This window comes from Serinus canaria, chromosome 2 (assembly GCF_022539315.1).
Source record: "Serinus canaria isolate serCan28SL12 chromosome 2, serCan2020, whole genome shotgun sequence".
Classification (NCBI taxonomy): Eukaryota; Metazoa; Chordata; class Aves; order Passeriformes; family Fringillidae; genus Serinus; species Serinus canaria.
This window is the reverse complement of record NC_066315.1, coordinates 125830642-125849155: the sequence shown is the minus strand read 5'-3', so window position 1 is coordinate 125849155 and position 18514 is coordinate 125830642. Positions and strand designations below refer to the sequence as shown.

General features: G+C 36.0%; 1 protein-coding gene across 1 annotated transcript in view; it reads left to right on the top strand.

Moving 5' to 3' along the window:
* Positions 1–18514, top strand: part of MMP16 (matrix metallopeptidase 16) — a 164398-nt gene that overhangs the window by 73774 nt on the left and 72110 nt on the right. Inside the window, exons 2-3 of the mRNA XM_050971846.1 lie at positions 9389–9537; positions 16843–16965. Of these exons, the coding sequence (XP_050827803.1) occupies positions 9389–9537; positions 16843–16965 (272 nt within the window). The remainder of the gene's footprint in view (positions 1–9388; positions 9538–16842; positions 16966–18514) is intronic.

The window sequence follows — 18514 nt, the reverse complement described above, 5'->3', positions numbered from 1 at the left end:
AGTAAAGTATGAATTTACATGCAATCTTATTTATAAAGGTGTAGTAAAAAACCCTGTGAAGTATAAATCAACAAAAAAATGCATTTGTGCTGTTACACTTCTGTTCTTTTGCTTTAATGCAATTTTAGTTTAACCCATAAGACCATTCATATTATTGATATCTATTCAGTAAACATTTATGTAGATATTTAGTGATGTTTTAGTGGTTCTGAATATGTTTCTTGTGTTTATAAAATCAGAAAAACCTCCTTTAATGAAGAAAATTAAATAAAGGCAAGATGGATAAAAAAAGTTTTTCAAAGTCACATGTCTTTTTATGCAATGTTTACATTGCATTTCATCTATTTCACTGTTGTAAATTGAAACTGCATAAATTATAATAGTAAAGCTATTTATCTAATGGATTCAAATACCAAGAGCCAAAAATGGTTCAACTAATCATTTCCCCAAAGGAACTTTGTAGATTGACCTTTTCGTTTTTTACAATGGTCTACCTTCCCACAAGCCTTTTTAAAGTAACACACCACCATCTGTTGGTTTCCTACATAAATGATTTAGAATAAAGTTTTGGTACTTCTGTAAAATTATTTGAAGCAACCTATTGGGATATATAAAATGGAAAGTGATCATTTCTTTATTTTTGGTCAATACACTGCTGTTTTTGTTTTTGTTTTGGTTTGCATCACAGTATTTAATTTAAATTAGTACCATATAAGACAGGCATATCAAATAACCAAGATTTCTTACTTCATTCTGACAGAAGTGTAAAGTTGCTGTTTCTGGTGTTGCTGCTGCTGCTGCTGCTAATGATTTTATAGCTTATGAAGACAAACCATATTTTTTTTAAGTTTTAGTGATGTGCACACCTCCCTTTTGAAGTACACAGTTGCCTGCAATGATATTCTCAGAGCCTAAAAAAATATGTGGTCATTTCCAGCTATAAATTCATGAGGCAGTCCTCATGAATTCATGATGAAATGCATTGCTTTGATTGTTTGGAATATGTGTCCAAGGAGAGATAGGCTTTCTCTTGAGAAATCTAAACCAGAAGAAACATAAGTTCAAGCAATTACTAAACTGTAGGATCTAAGCAGCAAATTCTGTTTCCCTAGTTGATGTTCAGTTCCCTACTTGCCTTTTTGATAAGAATAGAGAACTCTGCCCTAAAATATTGTGATGCTAACCATAGTCAAAATTATGCCATCAATATATATTTGGATTAGATGAAAATAATCAGTTTGCAAGTGAGCAAAGCTGTAGGGGTCAAAGATTAATACCAAGGCAATGACAAGATGGCGTGATCTTCTGGAAAGTGGTGAAAGACTTACTGAGACCCCTTGCCTTTTTTTGATATACCACCAAACAAGAGTTGCATTTATATATTGATTGATATGTTCAAAGCCTTGTCTGAATACTTGCAGTGTTGTGAGGACAAACGTTGGGAGGCACCACTCACTTTCTGTTAGCAAAAATGAGTGATACCTCCCAACATTCCTCTTGATGATTTCCCAGGGAGCACCTCATAGGCCTTTGGTCCAACCAGAACTGCCCTGACTCCAGGCTCATCATTGTCTTATCACCTTGATCTAGTCAGTGGTTTCCTGGGATCCAGGCATATTAATGAACTCCACTGCTACATATAATGAGACACAGGGAGCCGTAAAAGAAAAAGAAAAATCTAAACCCAGAAAAGATCAAGAATTTTCCAAGTAGGAATATGTGTATAACTTCTAAGAAGATACACAAAGAGGGACAGACAGAGGCAAAAAAGTAAAAGTTTTGAGTCCTAATGGAACTGAAGGTTATAGGGTCCTGTGGGCAATCTCCTTTCCCCCCAATAATATGGTTACCAAAAGAACCGACAACAATTCTTTCTAAGTGTGTACAATTGCTTAGCTATCAGGCAGAAAGGTGCAATGTTGCACCTATGTTCTTTGTTAGTATGAAATTCATTAACCAAAGGTGGTATTGAATAGATATTGTGGAAAGAGAGCTGTGTCCAACCCCCTTCCCAGGACCATATCCAAATGGCTTTTGAGTATTTCCAAGAACGGAGGCACCACAGCATCTGTGGGCACCCTGTTGCCAGTGCACAGTTAAAAAGTGTTTCCTTAGACTGGAGAGGGAATTTTGTGTGTTTCAGTTTGTACCCATAACCTCTGGTCATGTTACTGGGCACTGTGGAAAAGGCCTGACTGATTTGTTTTGTTTTGTTTTGTTTTTTGTTTTTTGTTTTTTTTTGGGACCACTTAGGACAAATTCACCCAGAATATTCAATACAGCATTCTTCTCCCTGGAGAGCACTTAATACTTTTCTAGAAGCTATGGAAATTCTAGTAAGATGCAGAGACAGAGTCCTTTAACATGAGCTGTACCATTGAGTATTTACATCTACTAGAAGTTTTATTTGCAGAAGTATTTCCACAGGTCTGGGTCTCTGCCAGACTATGCCAGAGATTTCTATTAGTGACTGAAGAAAATTTCCCTGAGCAACTAATGAATAGGGTCCACATTCTGAAGTTAGTTATGAATGTGTTTAAGGAAATGATCAAGAGTTTCTTTCCAGGCCAGGGATTTGTGTCAGAGTGGCTACACCACTAACCCACTCTCCACACAGACAGTAGAAGTAGTGAATAAACAACGTAGCTTCTGCCTTTGGAGCTGGGTAGTGTCTAATCTCTGTTCCAGGCACATTTCTGTTGCTGAAGGACTGTGCCATATGTAGACCCCACATCTGCTGCTTACTGGTAGGTTCCCATCTGCCTGGGATTTGTAAATGGCTCTGGCCTGGTGCTCCCAACAGCTCTTTTACACCTCCCACTTCTGCTCTCCTCCAGCTACAATGATTTTCCCATGTGTAAATGTGGCAGTAAAGGAAATTATTTAGAATATTTAAACTAAACTTAAATTACAAATGGGAGTAATTAGGCACACAGTTTTGAATACATTTTGCCTTTTTACTTTTGTCACTCCTTGGACTCCGAGTTTGAATCAAAGTCACAATTCAGAGCTTCTGGCTTTTGACTGCAGTCTTCATTCTTGAGCTGCCTCTCACTGGGAAGAGGAGTACCCTTTTAAAATTATTTCTGTCACCATACATATGAGTGGGGAAATTCTAGAAGTTCACCTCTCTGCTGACATGCAGTATCATGTGTTAGTAAATCGAGTTTTGTACTGTTGGAGACTAATACAGTAAGATTGTTCAGTTTCACATCTATTTTGTAGTTAGAATGCAGAAAAATCAATAGTCAGACACATAATAGAACAGTGGAGGTGCCTCAATTAATTTTGAACTGACTGCTGCAGCAACACTGAAACCAGTGAAGCCAAATTTATTCTCTTTTGTGACCCACTTTGAGGTCAATTCTGCTACTTCTGGAACTGGATCTAAGTATTTACTGTAGTGCAGGCTGCAGCCTAGACATCCCACAGACTTGTTATATCCCACAGAATTGTTATGTCCCTGCTACAATTTTTGAAATCCCCAGTAAAGATTACTATCATTAATGTGTCTTAGAATGTTCCAGTGTAACATGTAAATTGTTTCTTGGGGGTTTGTCACAATAACTCACAAGAAAATAGGTTTCTAGTTTAGGACAGTGTAGAACAAAATTTTGCAATTTGGTGTTTTGACCTTTTCTTTCTGGCATGTAAAAAAGATAATTTCTCGGTCTGAAAATCCTTCCTTCATTTTAAGATCTTTTCCACACTACTATACAATTTACAAGAAATGAATTTGTTTTTGAGCTTCAGTTTACTCTTAACATGCAAGCTGATTTTTTAATTGTTAAGGATTAATAATCTCAAAGCCATGGGTACTGAACCAATCATGACCATTAAACTCCTGTTTTATCTATCATAATTCTTATTTTTATTCTATGGACATTACTGATGGACTAGGTAGACTCTTCTGGACTGTGTGAGCTTTTTCTTGGAAGTATTTTTCTTACTAGCTGTATGTCATGCACCATATACCCATTCACATCAGTGTATTCTGTTAAGAATGAAAAACACCACTGATGAGGAACTGGTAGCACTGGAGGCAAGAGGAAGGAAAGACATCAGGAGATTTCCTATAAAGCTCTTTGCAAACACTTTGGTTTATTTCTGACTGTCTGCCAATCAAGTTGTCACTGAAAAGTCAGTATTAGCTGTGATAGGTGGGTCTGTAATTAAACCACACTCTTAGCCACATTAGCCATGATTATTTGACCTAAATGAAGAAATAATTTGGTCAAATTGATACTAAGTCTAGAGCTAGCTTATTTGTCCTTCCTATGTTAAAGCTTTCAATCCTGTTCAAAATTACATCAACACTTTACCTGCTAAATCTTGGGGTGATCTCTGCAAGTTGGAATTATAAATGGATGCTTGTTGAAAAAACAAATCTCCTGAATTGCTCAGGCACTTAAAATCATTTCACTTACAGTGTCTTTGGTGGAAGTCTATTAAAAAACAGAAGTCAAAATATTTTGAAATTATGAAATATCAGTTTTACTCAGTAAAGATAGGAATTCTGTTTGCAGATAAAATCTAAAACAAGAATAGGAATGCACGAATAATAATTATATGCAGCTGCACTACTGAAGATATTTATGGAATTGTTTTTATTTGTGCTTTACTAGACTGATTTACTAAGCCTTCAGGTTCATAGAACATAATTGTATTGTAGCTTATACTTTGTACTGTCATTCAGGAATGTTAATAATTTTTTGCTAAGCTTTCTTCTCTCTTAGAAATCAGTAATCTCTTTAAAACTCTGATTATCTTAATAATATTCTTGTTTAATCTTTAATGATTATGCTTCCATTTTATTTGCTCTTAATAAGAGTTTGGTGTCGACACACTGCTTTTTAGATCAGTCTTTCTTCCTAAACTACCAAAGATCTGAATGATTAAGATCCCTTGGTGTGTTTAATGCACTTTAAGCCCATTCTTTAGTCTTTAGAGGAGAAAAAAAATACAGCCACGTGAGCAAGTTCTATCTGTTCCACAGCCAGGTGATCCACACAGCACAGCATAAGTAGCAGTTACAAACTAAAATGAAAATATTTTTTCACCATGTCATTAAAAAACCCCAAGCTGTAGGTATCTAGTCAATGACATCCAAAATCTGGAAGGTGATACAGCTCATGTGCTGAGCAATTACAGGTTTCATGGATGCCTGCAGACCTGTCAGGTCCTCTACAAACTCCTGTCATGTCTACAGATTTCCTCACCAGTGGATTCTGTTTCTCATTTTCTTTATGATTATGAGAACAGAAGGTGGAATTAGGCTGAAGAAACTTTTCTGGTGGAAAAAATGTGTAAAACATGGGTTTGAAATTTTAAAATCTATAAACGAATGGGACATAAGCCTTGAAGTTCTGTTATGGAATACAAATATTTTTAGGGTAATTTTATTTGTGTTTTTTTCTGGCTTTTTTGTTTTGTTTTTCTTTCCAAAATGAAATATTTGGGTGTCCATATTTTCTGAATTACTCCTAACACTACAGCTAAACTCCAGTGATTCTTAATAGGCCAACGATGGGAACTAGCATAGAGATCTAGTGCAAGCAGATCTTAGTAAAGCTAGATTTTAGCTTCAGGTTCTCTGGAGGTTAATGCAGATAATGAAAAATGATTAAGCAAAAGAGGGTTTTTTAGTTCATTTTTAAAATAGTAGAAAGAGTGACCCACATCAGAAAGTTCAAATACATGAAAGGCTGCTTCAGAGGGGAAGTGAATAATTGGTCCTCTTTACCTGTAGCAGGTAAAATAAAAAGTTACAGGTTTAATCCTTCTAGTAAGAAGGATTAAACTCTAAAGGAATCTTCACAGCAGTGGGATAGTAAAGCACTGTACTAGAGAGGGAAATGGTTGAACCTATTGCCTTCCAGCTGTGTTTTTCTGTGGTTACCTGAGAGATACCACGGGTCTCATTTTGCAGCAGGACAAGAAAGTCCTGCCCAAAAACTTGACTTGAAGTAGAAGTATTTTATCTTCTTAAATTGTATAAAGGAATGAAACCTATCACTTATTTGGAGTCTGTGCAAAGGGTCCAATTGCTCTCCAAGACATTGCATGTTAGAGGGATCTACTTCACTATTTCTTTGTTCCAAGACCAAAGATTTCCTCAGGATGAGGCTTGCCAAGACACTGTCATTGCTGAAGTACCTTAAAGGCAGATCAAGTCTAATATCAGTAGAAGGGAGGGGAAAATTCTTCTGTGTATAATTTATTTTATAGCTTTCCTCAAAAGTACAAGACCAAGAGAATTTTTTTTCTTTCATTCTCCTTCTCATACTGTTTCTTTTCCCTTTTGCTGTTTTGCCCACCTATATATTCTGGGCTTTAAGCTAAGCTTCTCCTCTATAGTTCATAGCATTTGGACTATGAACAATAAAATCTGAGGCACATATTTCAGATATCTGGTAGTCTGAGCCAAAGTCCTTCAAAAGTTTTCATTCTTGCAGAAAACTGCAGAACCAGATTTTCTGTCTTTTTTCTTGTTTCATAATCCTTTCTCACAAGGACAGAGTATAGAATTTTGTAACACTAAATGCTACTAGCTCTCAAACATTCACCAGCCTGAGGTCAGTTTGTCTGAATTTTCAAAAATAAACTTACTTTCAGAGTGTCAGATGACTTTCCAGAATGTTGGCTGTGTCTTTTGAAGGCTGAGGGAAGACCCAGGTGGTCTACTTCCTTTGTTCAATGATTGGGGGTGGCTTTCAGGCATCCTGTACTTACCTTGCATGTAAGACTTTTTAGATAGAGAGAGGTTGTACTGTCCTCTCCTGCTGTTTCTGAGCCAACTCCCTTTCTGCCAAGTGTGTCTGCAGTGGCACTCTGCTAGATTCCTGTTTGTTCTCCCTGCTCCACTTCTCCCATGAGCAGTAGTCCCCAAGATATTTTTTCTGTCTCTATATTAATAGCTTTTCTAATTGAGATATCTGAAGGTTTAACTTCTGGCAAGTTTTCTTACTTGCAACCCCACACTTCTGACTTATTCAGTTATGCTGCAGTGAGGATGGTTTTGTGTGGTGATAGGTGACCTCCCAAGCTTACCAAGCAATTTTGTCTGCCCTTTGCACCTCAAAGCTTCATTAAAAGCCCTGAGCTGTGTCTGCATACCAAGTTCTTGTTGAGAAGGTGGCAAGAAGGTGGCACCATTTTACATAATTGCGACATTCTACTCAGAATTATTTTGCTTCCCTTACTGTTTGTTTTGATATCATTGACTTGAGAAGATGAATATAAAAATAAACCCATTATTAAATGGGTTTACACTGAAATCAATCCACTCTGTGTCAGACATTTATTTCTTAGTTCCATGGTCTCGTTTCTACCTAGTACATTGCTCCTGCCAACATTCAGGCTCTGTCTGGCCTCTCAGAGCTATCTTCCAATAATGTAGGGAAGAACAGGCTTCATCTGCAAAGTGGCACATAAACAAAGTAATTTCTGTACTTACCCAAATCTTGCACGCACTTACTGTACACAAACTCTTCCTTAAAACTGAAAAGTGTAAGAAAGTGTGAATATGTGAAGTTTTATGTAAGTACTGATTGTAGCAATTCATTTCTATTTTAAATAAGAGCATTTTCCCATCTATTAAACAAAATTTCCTTATTCTGAACGATTCCTGTGTATAGAGATAATGTGAAGATGAAAGACTTAAGTCTGGGTCTTAATCCTGTCTATACCTCCCTGCCCTGTTGTATTTCCCTGATTTGTGGAGCTCACAAACAGGTTGTGGTTTTGATTCCTGCAGGCAAGTCACTTAAGAGTTGGGTTTGATGATCCCTGTGGGTCCCTTCCAGTTCAAACTATTCAGTGATTCTGTGATTCTGTGGTTGTTGAGTTTGTGTGTGAACTGCACAGGTAAATGTGTGTTTCAGGTAAACATGTTTAAATTAGAAATATCTGAACTTATAACCTGAAGATTTCAACAGTCTTTAATTCCAGTTTGATCTTTTACTTACACTGAGCCAATGTTCACCTATAAAGCACACTGGGTGTTAGTAAAGGGAACCCTAATAATAAGTTAATTCGAGGTGATCATCTTCACTGTGTTCATAAAAGGGGAGTGCACCATGACAGTGGTCAACCTGCTGCCAAACTAAAATGGTGGACTTGGGAAGATGAATTTAAAACTGAAAATAGGTACATAGGCTGGTGTTAGGCTGCATAGAAACAGTGTATATACAAGCAGGTAAAAACCCAGAAGTGTTGTATGAGGCAGAGAGAGACCACAAAACACTGTAAGGTGTGGTGGGTGGATAACGTTCATTAATGTAATGATTCAGAATCTGTGAATTGTGATGTGTTTGAAAGAAGTGGCTGAATAAATTTAGATTTTTTTTTTTTTAACTAAAGAACGGATGATCAGATTTATGTGATTGTAAATATTTTGTTACTGGGGGGAGTGAAACTGCAGCAGTGCATTTTAACTGAAGATTGGCAATTCTTGTGAGCACTTCCAGCCCTCAAAGGAAAAGACATTTTTAAAGCTGCATCCTCACTTCCTCAAAAGCCTTTCACTGTTTTCTGTATAGTCTTGATTTTGAGAATACATAAAGCTACTTGTTTATGAAACATTGCCTCAAGAGGACAGCAAGTTGCAGAGGGCTTGTCCAAGGGTTCTTAAGATAGTGACTTTAATCCATAAAGCTTTCAGTAATTTGGACCTCACACTTCTACACAATTAAGAGCATAAGGAGTTGGCATTAAATTCATCTTGATTTTAAAAGCTAGTTCCCTCTTATCAGAGAGTTTTCTCTAAGTGAAGGCAGACTCTGCTACTTCACTATCTCCTGGACACCTATTTTGCCTATAAGTATGTGATTTTGATATTATTCTCAGAAAGTTGAATGTCTCCCTACCCTCTCTTCCACAATAACAATTTAGTGTAAATGTGTGAGCTATTGTGGATTTATTATTGTAAATGGTGAATATTATTATGTGCCCTGTGGGCAGTCAATTGTATGTGGCATATATTGTAGATTTATATCTTGTCTGCTTAAAACACTACTTGAAATGCCTAGAGACAGGGTTAGCTGCTTAAGTTATAGCTTCAAATAAATAAATAAATACATTAAATAAATAATTGAAGCAGGCAGTTTCAGATAATAAAGAGAGATGGCTTCTGGGTAGAAAACTCTGTAAGTCTTATAGCAACATTCTTTGGGAATTTTACTTCACCTTCTTTAATAAAGAAGGTGAAGTAAAATTCCCACAGAATTTCTTATCGGCAGATAAAATAAAAAAACCCAAGCACCCAAACTAGCAGGATTTATACTTGGTGAATTAGAATCTTCTTTATGTATGGTATGCAACTAATTACTAGGGAGCATTTTATTTACCTGTAATTTCTATTTAATAGCTGCTGCACTTGTCATTGCAGGTATGGTTACAAAAGTATGGCTACCTTCCACCAACTGACCCCCGAATGTCGGTGTTGCGCTCTGCAGAAACCATGCAATCAGCTATAGCTGCCATGCAGCAGTTCTATGGCATTAATATGACAGGAAAAGTGGACAGGAACACAATTGAGTAAGTAACCAGTACTGAACTGCTCTTGACTTTTCTGTTTCAAGCAGGGTAATATAGAACTGGGAAGCAGCATAACTGGAGTATCCAAATAGTGTTGGAGCTTCAGAGGGGGAGGTAAATTGTTTCTCTCTTCTTTGCCTTTTTGTTTTCTTCAGCTTTTTAATTTCATGGTAGCAGGTCATGACCTGCCTGACATTTTCCTTTGGGCAAGTGATTGTAAACAAGATATAACAGGGTTACCTAAAGTAAGGGCCAAAAGGTTATCATTGTGGAAGGGAGAAAGCGTATTGAAACTGGCAAGAATCAATGAAGGGTATCACAGTTGAAGGAGTCTTGTTTTACTAGAAAAGTTTTAGTGTAAATTTCTTTATTCCTATTTAATAAATTTGGCAGGCTCCACTGGCCCATTTGTTTAGTGGTTTCTCGTAACAAAAAACCAGGTGTGGTGATTTTAACATGCAGTAAAATTGAATCAGTTTTGCATGCGCTTTGCAATTCTGAAGTAGTTTCTGGCTCTGTGTCTGATTTAGTGACAGAATGGACACAGAGAAACTGTAAAACGGGGCGATCAAAGGACGCTTTCAAGCAACTCTATGCTATGCCAAATTTTAAAAATGTGCCCAAAAGAGTAAAATAACAGGCACTATTAATACACAATAAGAGAACGATTCACTCGTTGAATTCCGCGTTTCATTTTGGGTTCTTCATTGCAAGAAAGACATTGAGGTGCTGGAGTATGTCCGGAGAAGGGCAACATAGTGGGGGAAGGGTCTGGAGCACAAGTCCAGTGATGAGCAGCTGTGGGAATTGTGGCTGTTTAAGCTAAAAAAAGGAGGCTCAGGGTTACCTTATCACTCTCTAGTGCTACCTGAAAGGAGGTTTTAGCCAGGCAAGGTTCAGCCCCTTCTCCCAGGTAATAAGTTCAAGTAGCACCAGGGGAGGTTTAGATGGATATTAACAAACAGTTCTTCACCTAAAGGTTTGTCAAGCATTGGAACAGGTTTCCCAGGGAAGTGTAGATGTGGCACTTAGGGACATGGTTTTATGGTGGATTTGGCAGTGCCATGATAATGGTTGGAATCAAAAATTGTAGAGGTCTTTTCAAACTTAAACTATTCTCTGATTTGAAGTGCTGGTTGGACTCATTTCAGCTAAATTGTGATAAAGATTATATTGTGATTTCACAAAAAGTTACTTCACTTGAAAAGCAAGCAATAATTCAATAGTGCAATCCCTGCATATCCAACATTTGCTTCAGTAAAATATGCTTCTACTGCTCTAAAATCCTTATTGGGGGGTGGGGGAGAAGTTCTAAAATGTTTTTTTTGGAGGGGAAAAAAATCATCCTTCATTTCTCATTTACGACCCCCCAACCTGATGTGTTATCTTTTGTCATTCTTCTATGGTAAAGTAGCTGACATTAATGATTTTTCTATCATTTAGAGTTTAGGGAAGAGACTGCACAAAATGCTGGCAGGATTGGAAAAATCATTTTATTCCACTGACACATACTCTATTGCATTGAAAAGCAATAAAACAAAGCAGATTTTGTGACTGCCCTCAGGGGAGGTGAGTTGATCACACATCCCTGGTTTAGGAATTTAAAGGACCTTAGACCATGCAGTGCAATAGCAGTAAATGCCTGTGAGATGGCCATGCTCAAAAGTTTGTTTATGGTCCTCTGAAGGGTGAAGAGTCTGTGCTCTTCATAAAAGCTTCAGTGATTGGTCTTTGAGGAGAGAGTGCTGCCAGGAACCAGGACCCTTTTCATGACACATTAGTAGCAACTTTGTCAGAGACAATATATTTCACTAAAATAGTGAATAGTGAATATATCATCACAACAGTGCAGAAGAGACAGAAAGGGAAGACCTGAGAGAAAGCAGAGACAGAATGGGAGACCTGAGGGAAAGCAGAGGCCATCTCAATTTAAAGTATCAGCTGGAGAATTGAAAAAAACAAAACAACCCAAAATTCTAAACACTAAATGGAGACGGTTAATGTTGCTAATTTGGCATTTTGGCCAGCAAGATTTTCTTCACTTCTGCAATTTAAGAGATGAATAAATCCAACTATGCAGTAATCCAAAATATTAATCTTATAAAGTGGTGAATATTGAGTCTTTGAGATCTTTTGATGCATGACTTTCTTCTACACAGAAAGATACATTAATATATTGCAACTTAGGTACATGTAACTCATGCTGGATGAATGCTGCATTTACTTAGATATTTGGGATCACATTAACTTGAGTCAAGTTAGGAACAGAACTGATTCTTAAAAGCCTGTCACACTAACATTGGTGCTGAAAAAGCAAAGCAATAAAAACCTGATTTTTAACTGAAGTCTGGCCTCAAGGTACCATCACTTCACATCACTGAATATTCATGGGATATAGAACTGCATTATAAAGGGTAGATTCTTTTCAGTTGTTCGTTTGTGACATTATTTTGCAAATTTTTGAATTTTTTTTCCCTTTCATCTACACAAAAAGTAATATATACTCTTTAGGTCAGAAATATGTGACAGTTTATAATTTGTTTCTCTAGGATTAATATGCTGTGATAGCTAACAATGCTGGTGTTGCAAATAATAAATAAAGCAGGAACCTCGTAAAAAATATGTTCTCATCTTGTGCTTGAGGATTTACCTGCTTCTTTGACACATCTTGAGAAGAGGTTATGATGTACTCTTTGTCTTCAGAAGGACAAACAATTAAAAAAGTTATATTAGCAACTTCATAGGAACCAACTTTGGAGTATTAACAAGGAAATAATGTCCTACAGCAGCAGCACCATCAAATGTCTCCTGGGGGAATTTTGCTGCTTTGAAAAAAAAAGATAATCCTTCAATGAGTGTTTTGGTATGCATAAATATGAGCAGTATTCATCCTCTCCCTACTACTCAGCATTCACTTGGTTTCGCTATTTTTTTTCGCAAGTGTCTTGGAAAGAATGATACATAGTTATTGCTGGGGTAAGGAAGAGTGAGTGGTAGGAGGAGACTGCCTTATAATGGTGTAAAAATGTGAGGGAGTTTCTGAATACAACTACCATGAGAATGGCTAACCCAGTGAAAATACTCTACAATGTTTGCATGGAGTGCCACAGTATTTTCTGTATTTCATTTCTATATTCCAAACACAGTCAATGTTTCATGAAAAAAAGACATTTCTAAAACTGGACCCACTGTTGGCATTCCTGCTTTTCTGTATCCCTAAAAGAAACATTGTAGAAAAAGACTAGTTGTTATCTTTTCTTAAAACTGCTATACATATTCCCAAGACTTGTTTTGCTCTTTTGAGGAGTGCACTGCAAACTTCTTGATATACAGATGGAATGGATGCTGACTAAATCTGTGCAATAATAACAAAACTTTCATTTTATTCTAATGTTATCCTTTAGAAATAAATGGCAAATGTGCTTATTTCAATGCTTAGATGAGCTTCTAACCATGCTCTCTGCTATTTATATATTACCTATCAGTCACAAAGAAAATTCTGAGCTGTTGAAATTGATCCAGTGGTTTATTTTCTTAGTAAAGTAGTATTGTTTTTTGTAAGAAAATATACATAAGGTCTGTACCTCCAGCAAATATCCAATGAGAAGTCTTAAAAAAGGAATCATCAAGGCTGAAATGCAATATCTTACATCACTCTTTGACTGTCTCCTATTACTTAGCAAGTGTCAAGAAAGTCCTGTAATAGCAGGCTACATAAGCAAAGATGCTTAGAAAGACATCCATAGGGATGTCTTCTCCTCACTAGAAGTTTAAGGGTATAATTCAGTTGTTTTCCTAAACAGACATCTATAGTTTGTCCAACCACTAAGTTAAGTTGCAGTAACTCAAGCTGAACCTTCTCTTTTAGTTTCCTTTTTTGCTATAACTCTGTCCCAAATAACCCCCAAAGACCAATAACAACAGAACAATTGTGCAACCTTAGCAGCAATTTAATGCCAAATTTATTGTTTTTAATGTTCTGATTCTGTGAGGGTAAAGTTTTTTCTTGAAGGCTTAAGAAAAATAAGAGACAGAAAAAGATTTTTCCTCCTAGAAAACAAAGAACAAAATATGGTTAGGCAGCTGGCTTGAGATAGAATTTCAGTTTCATCTCTCTACTGGAAGAGCATCACAGTTTTGCTGCATATTTCTCTTTTAATCTTTCTAGATTTGCTGTGAGTCTAAAATATTTAAATTTCCCTGACATACACAGCTTCTCAAGATTCAAACTAATGGAGTTAGAAGAGGAATGTGATGTGACACAGTGTGCAGATAGAGAACATTAGTCACAATTAAGCCTCTTTATTGAGTACTTATAAAATATTAATTTTGAAAGGCTGCTGCAGAAAAGATTTCTCAAAGTTCAAAAACAAAGTGATGAAAGGGAGGCAAAGTCATTACTTGTATACACCTTTTAAAAATGAAGCATATTTCAAAAACATGTCAAAAAAATTAAACTCTAGCTAACAATCAGGAACATGGAAAACCTTGATCATATTACGTTGGAAGAATCTATATTTGGAAGAACATAGAAATCAATGTTTTATTTGTCAGTTCTCCCAAGGGAAGACCATATTATGTGCTAAGCATCTGGAATGTCATGAGCATTAATGATTATTACTAAGAGAAGTCTTCCTCCCAGTGTGTGCCAGAACAATTACTGTTGAAAAAATTGAAAAAAAATTAAAATATTATAGAAATCAAAGGAAAATTTATGTGTCTGAAGTTGTTAGCATTTTGCCCCATTTCTGTGCTTTAAAATACTGAGCTCCCATACTAGTCATGCACTAGTTTCTTTAAAATTTGGCATCTAAACTTAGCTCAGCTAAGATCTAGGTGATAGATTTGATGATGTTCCAAATCTTCGCCTGCGACTTGCATCTTTCCTTAAATTTTACATGAAGATAATTTCCCCAAAGCTACTGAACCACCCTGCAATGACTTCCACTTGATTTATATTTGGATTTATGTTGTGTGAACTACAGTCCCAGACCTCTTGTAACAATAGTAAGAACATTAGTGGTCCAGACAGCACGACAACTTGGAACATCCCCTCTCTGTCCAAGGCAATAAGGGTGCAAGCATGATGTCCTTGATAGGTACATACTACTTCAAAATCAATGCAGGAACAAATTGTGACTGCCTGAATTTCATAACATGTTATTTTGGGCCATGTTTTGTTTTGTTAAAAAGGCATTGTCAGTAGTTCTAGTAAGATAATAGAATGATGACTTTTGAATCTACATTACCTACTGTTCTTGACTTTTAGTATTAGTTCTAAAGTGTGAAAAAAATTTTACATTAACAAGACTTTCTGTAAGATTATTGAATCTTTTGACTTGAGAAATTAGGTCAATAGCTTTGGAACTGAATTTTTAAATTCAGAACTTAAAATATTTACTCTTATCTGCCCCTAGCTTCCTAGTAAGCAAACCCTGTTATTAAAATAGGCCTCCATCACTTAAGCTAAATAATGTAAACTTTTTGGAGAAGGGAAAGGCCTATTCAATGACTTTTATGTCATTGCCCTTGAAATGATATAACTATGAGTGATATATATATACAATATTTATATATACCCTTATTAAAAAGTATTACTTACAATGTGTCTAAAAGTTTTCAAATGTCTGAGTCAATTTCAATCTCATTAAGTGTAAACATATCATTTTAATAAGAAGAATATTATTGCCCTTCGGTCTGTAACAGAGGTCTGCTTCTTTCCTTCATTTTCTTTCATTATTAGAGCAAATTAAGCTTTTCAGTAATATTTCATCCCAAAAATCCCTCATGTCTACTTTCTTGCATTGTTATTTTATTTCAAAAACCAAAGAAACTTGAAGTAAAATTACAGGGTGTTTCAGCAAATGCTGGTGGGGTAAGGTTTGTTAAATTTTTGCAGAATGGTGCCTTTGCAGGCGCTGGGGAAAGAACACTGTTTTCCTTGCATCTCAGCTGTTTTATGTGACATGCATAAGTATTCTGACTAGAAATTAGAAAAAAAAATCATTCTACGTTTCTTATTTGAAGCAGATGATTGTGAACTTGATGTCTCCAGTTAAGGCAGTTAAATTCATGAGGTTTTTAGTTCCTGACCTGTTCTACTCAATAGATTTGTCTCACATCAGAGTTTTTGCAGGCTCTTATCAGTGCAAGTGGGGTGCAGTGCCATCTTGGTACTATCAAGAAAATTTTGTACTTTCTCACAGGCTGGTGAGCTTAACACCTACTTGTGCCTTTGAAAAACAGTTTGCTATATACCCATAGCTACTGTATGTATGAAGTGTTACAAGTATAACTGTACTTTTAAACCACTTCTTACACATTTATCAAAATAAGTGAGGCTGATTATTGACGGTTTTCTTTTTGGAGTGGCTTTTTTTTTATTACCTGTGCATGTTTTAAAGGGAATTCACTTTCTGAGATGACATTTGAAATTACTTTCCTGTCATCCAAACACACATATATACAGCTGCTTCATTTATTTGCAAAACAATGTCAGTTTAATGGTCAGAAATTTGTCCATGAAAGCCTGAATATAGGGTATGACTAGTCTTCTGTTAAATGCCATTGGAAAACTATAGCTTTTACATAAGTAATTGTCTGGCATGATAGAAGTACAATGAACTGGAAAAAGTAAAAAAAGAGATTTGTCTTTTACTTATGCAGTAAAAGACTTTAGCCTTACTCTCTTCCTGATGGTAAATTGTCCTGCAGCCATTCAACTCATATAATATAATTACTTTATAGCTGTGGTTTCTTTGAACTGAACAATGCCTTACACTACAAGTGAGAAACAGTTCAAGGATATTGCTGTGGCAATTATACTTTTGAATTAGACATCATCTTAATATGTTTGAAATGCTGGCAAGTTTAAATTTTTTTAAATACTGGAAAAGAATGAAATATTGAAGAGCACTGTAGAAACACAGCCCTTCTCTGGGAAATCTGGTGCTGCTGCAATGATCTTTTTTATTGTATGTGATTTAGATTTTTCAACTTGATTTTGTGCAGAACATTAAATATTCTTAACCAATAATTCTTGAGTTAAATATCTCCATTAGGAGCTCATCGTTGCAATGAGATACTTCTCATTGTGTGGAAAAAAGTGAGATAGAGGAACTTGGTAGTATCAAAAGGGTAGCAATTTCAGTATCTTGAAGTAAAAGAACACCAACAGTCTGTTGTATTTGTTTATATTTTTTTTTAAATTATATGTATATAGATATTTACATGTTTTTATTAGGGATGCAGTGGCTATGATTTTTTCTTCCATGTTGCTTAACTGTGTGGTGCTGTTTCTTGCAGCTGGATGAAGAAACCTAGATGTGGTGTGCCTGACCAAACAAGAGGTAGCTCCAAATTTAACATTCGTCGGAAACGCTACGCACTAACAGGACAGAAATGGCAGCACAAACATATCACTTACAGGTACCAAACATATTCCTATAGGAATGCAAATGTCCCTAACAGTAATGACTTTTCATTTAAAGTAAATATAAATTCCTGAGTGTTTTTCAATGCTGTGAGACGTTTATTATTACTGGATGATATTAAAGTGCTACAATGGATGCCTCCTATAAGTATGTATGTGCTGCATAAGAAACAAGTTGTTTTCTTGGATTAAAACTGCATGTCTTTAGTAGCCAGTAAATTCTTCAAAGTCTACAGCATCAATTCAACACAGCATTTCAACACCCAGTACTTCCTTAGGGTTACCTTTCAAATTTCTTGGCAACTGCTCAGGGAATATTGCTTTGAATCTAGGAGTGCCATAATGAAACTTCTATTTCTAATTTAAATATGTAAAATAGGGTATTGAAAGGAGTCAGTCTCTGCAAAATGTAGGCGCCTATGGGTCTGTTCTAAGTACAAATTAATTTGATTATAATTTGATGAGTCACTGACCCAACAATTTCTGGTCTAGGTGATGGTGGGCATAGGAGTGTGTGCAGGGCAGTACATTTGTATAACTCCTGAGTCTGGCACATACTTAGCACAGTGTGCCTGCTGTCAAACTGAGGCCTTGAAGGGAAAGTTAGATAGAAACTTTCAAGATGTACTCACAAGAGCTCTGTCAACCAGAGAAAGTGTCATTATGTATATAATATAATCTGTCAGCAAACCAAGGATTCAAATACAAACTGTTGGAAAATTTATATGGCCTCACCATGGATTCCTGTAATATCTAACAGAGGCAAGTTCTGAGGGATAAAATAGTTTTCAAATTAATTATCTGGTGCCACTATCCATGAACCCATACAAGTATTAAATTTAAAGTTCATAAGCCATTATTGTCATATAGACTGTTCCTCATACCCTGGTGAAGATATAGTTTCATTAGTAACCCTATGTCACTACTGGGGTTTATACAGAATCAGAGAATTCTAGTTTAAGACATTGCATTCTGATATAACATCAAGCAATAGACAACGTGAGGCTGGTATTTTGCATTGGCTGAAATCCTTTATTGTTAATGTAAATGTAATTCATAGTTGGTTAGAATAAAAATGCCCACCTGCAGCACTTTATATCTATTTGCATTTTAGAATTTAAATGCAGTGTGGGCACACTAAGGAGGCATGAGTAGTCATCTACTCATATGTGTGGTTTTCTACCACTCTGATTTGTACAGAGTCTGATTCCCTATTTCATTACAGGATTTTTTACAACAGTCTAAATCCTACCCCTTGTATATATATCTTCTGGACTGTCACCCAAGGCATTAATCCAAAAAACAAATGAAGGTGTCCAGTTTTAAACTAAGTGACAGCTATCTAGTAATCTTTCTCACTTTGAAGAATTTATAGCATTTCTTTATCTCCTGCCTCCCCTCTTTGAAAATGCCCTCTCTCTCACTTTGACAAGACCTCCAGTCAAACACAGCTTTGAAGTGAATAAGTCTGTAATATTTTTGGCACTAAATTACAGTAAAAAATACATTTAAAATAGGAACCCTAAATTTTATTAGACTAAAAAA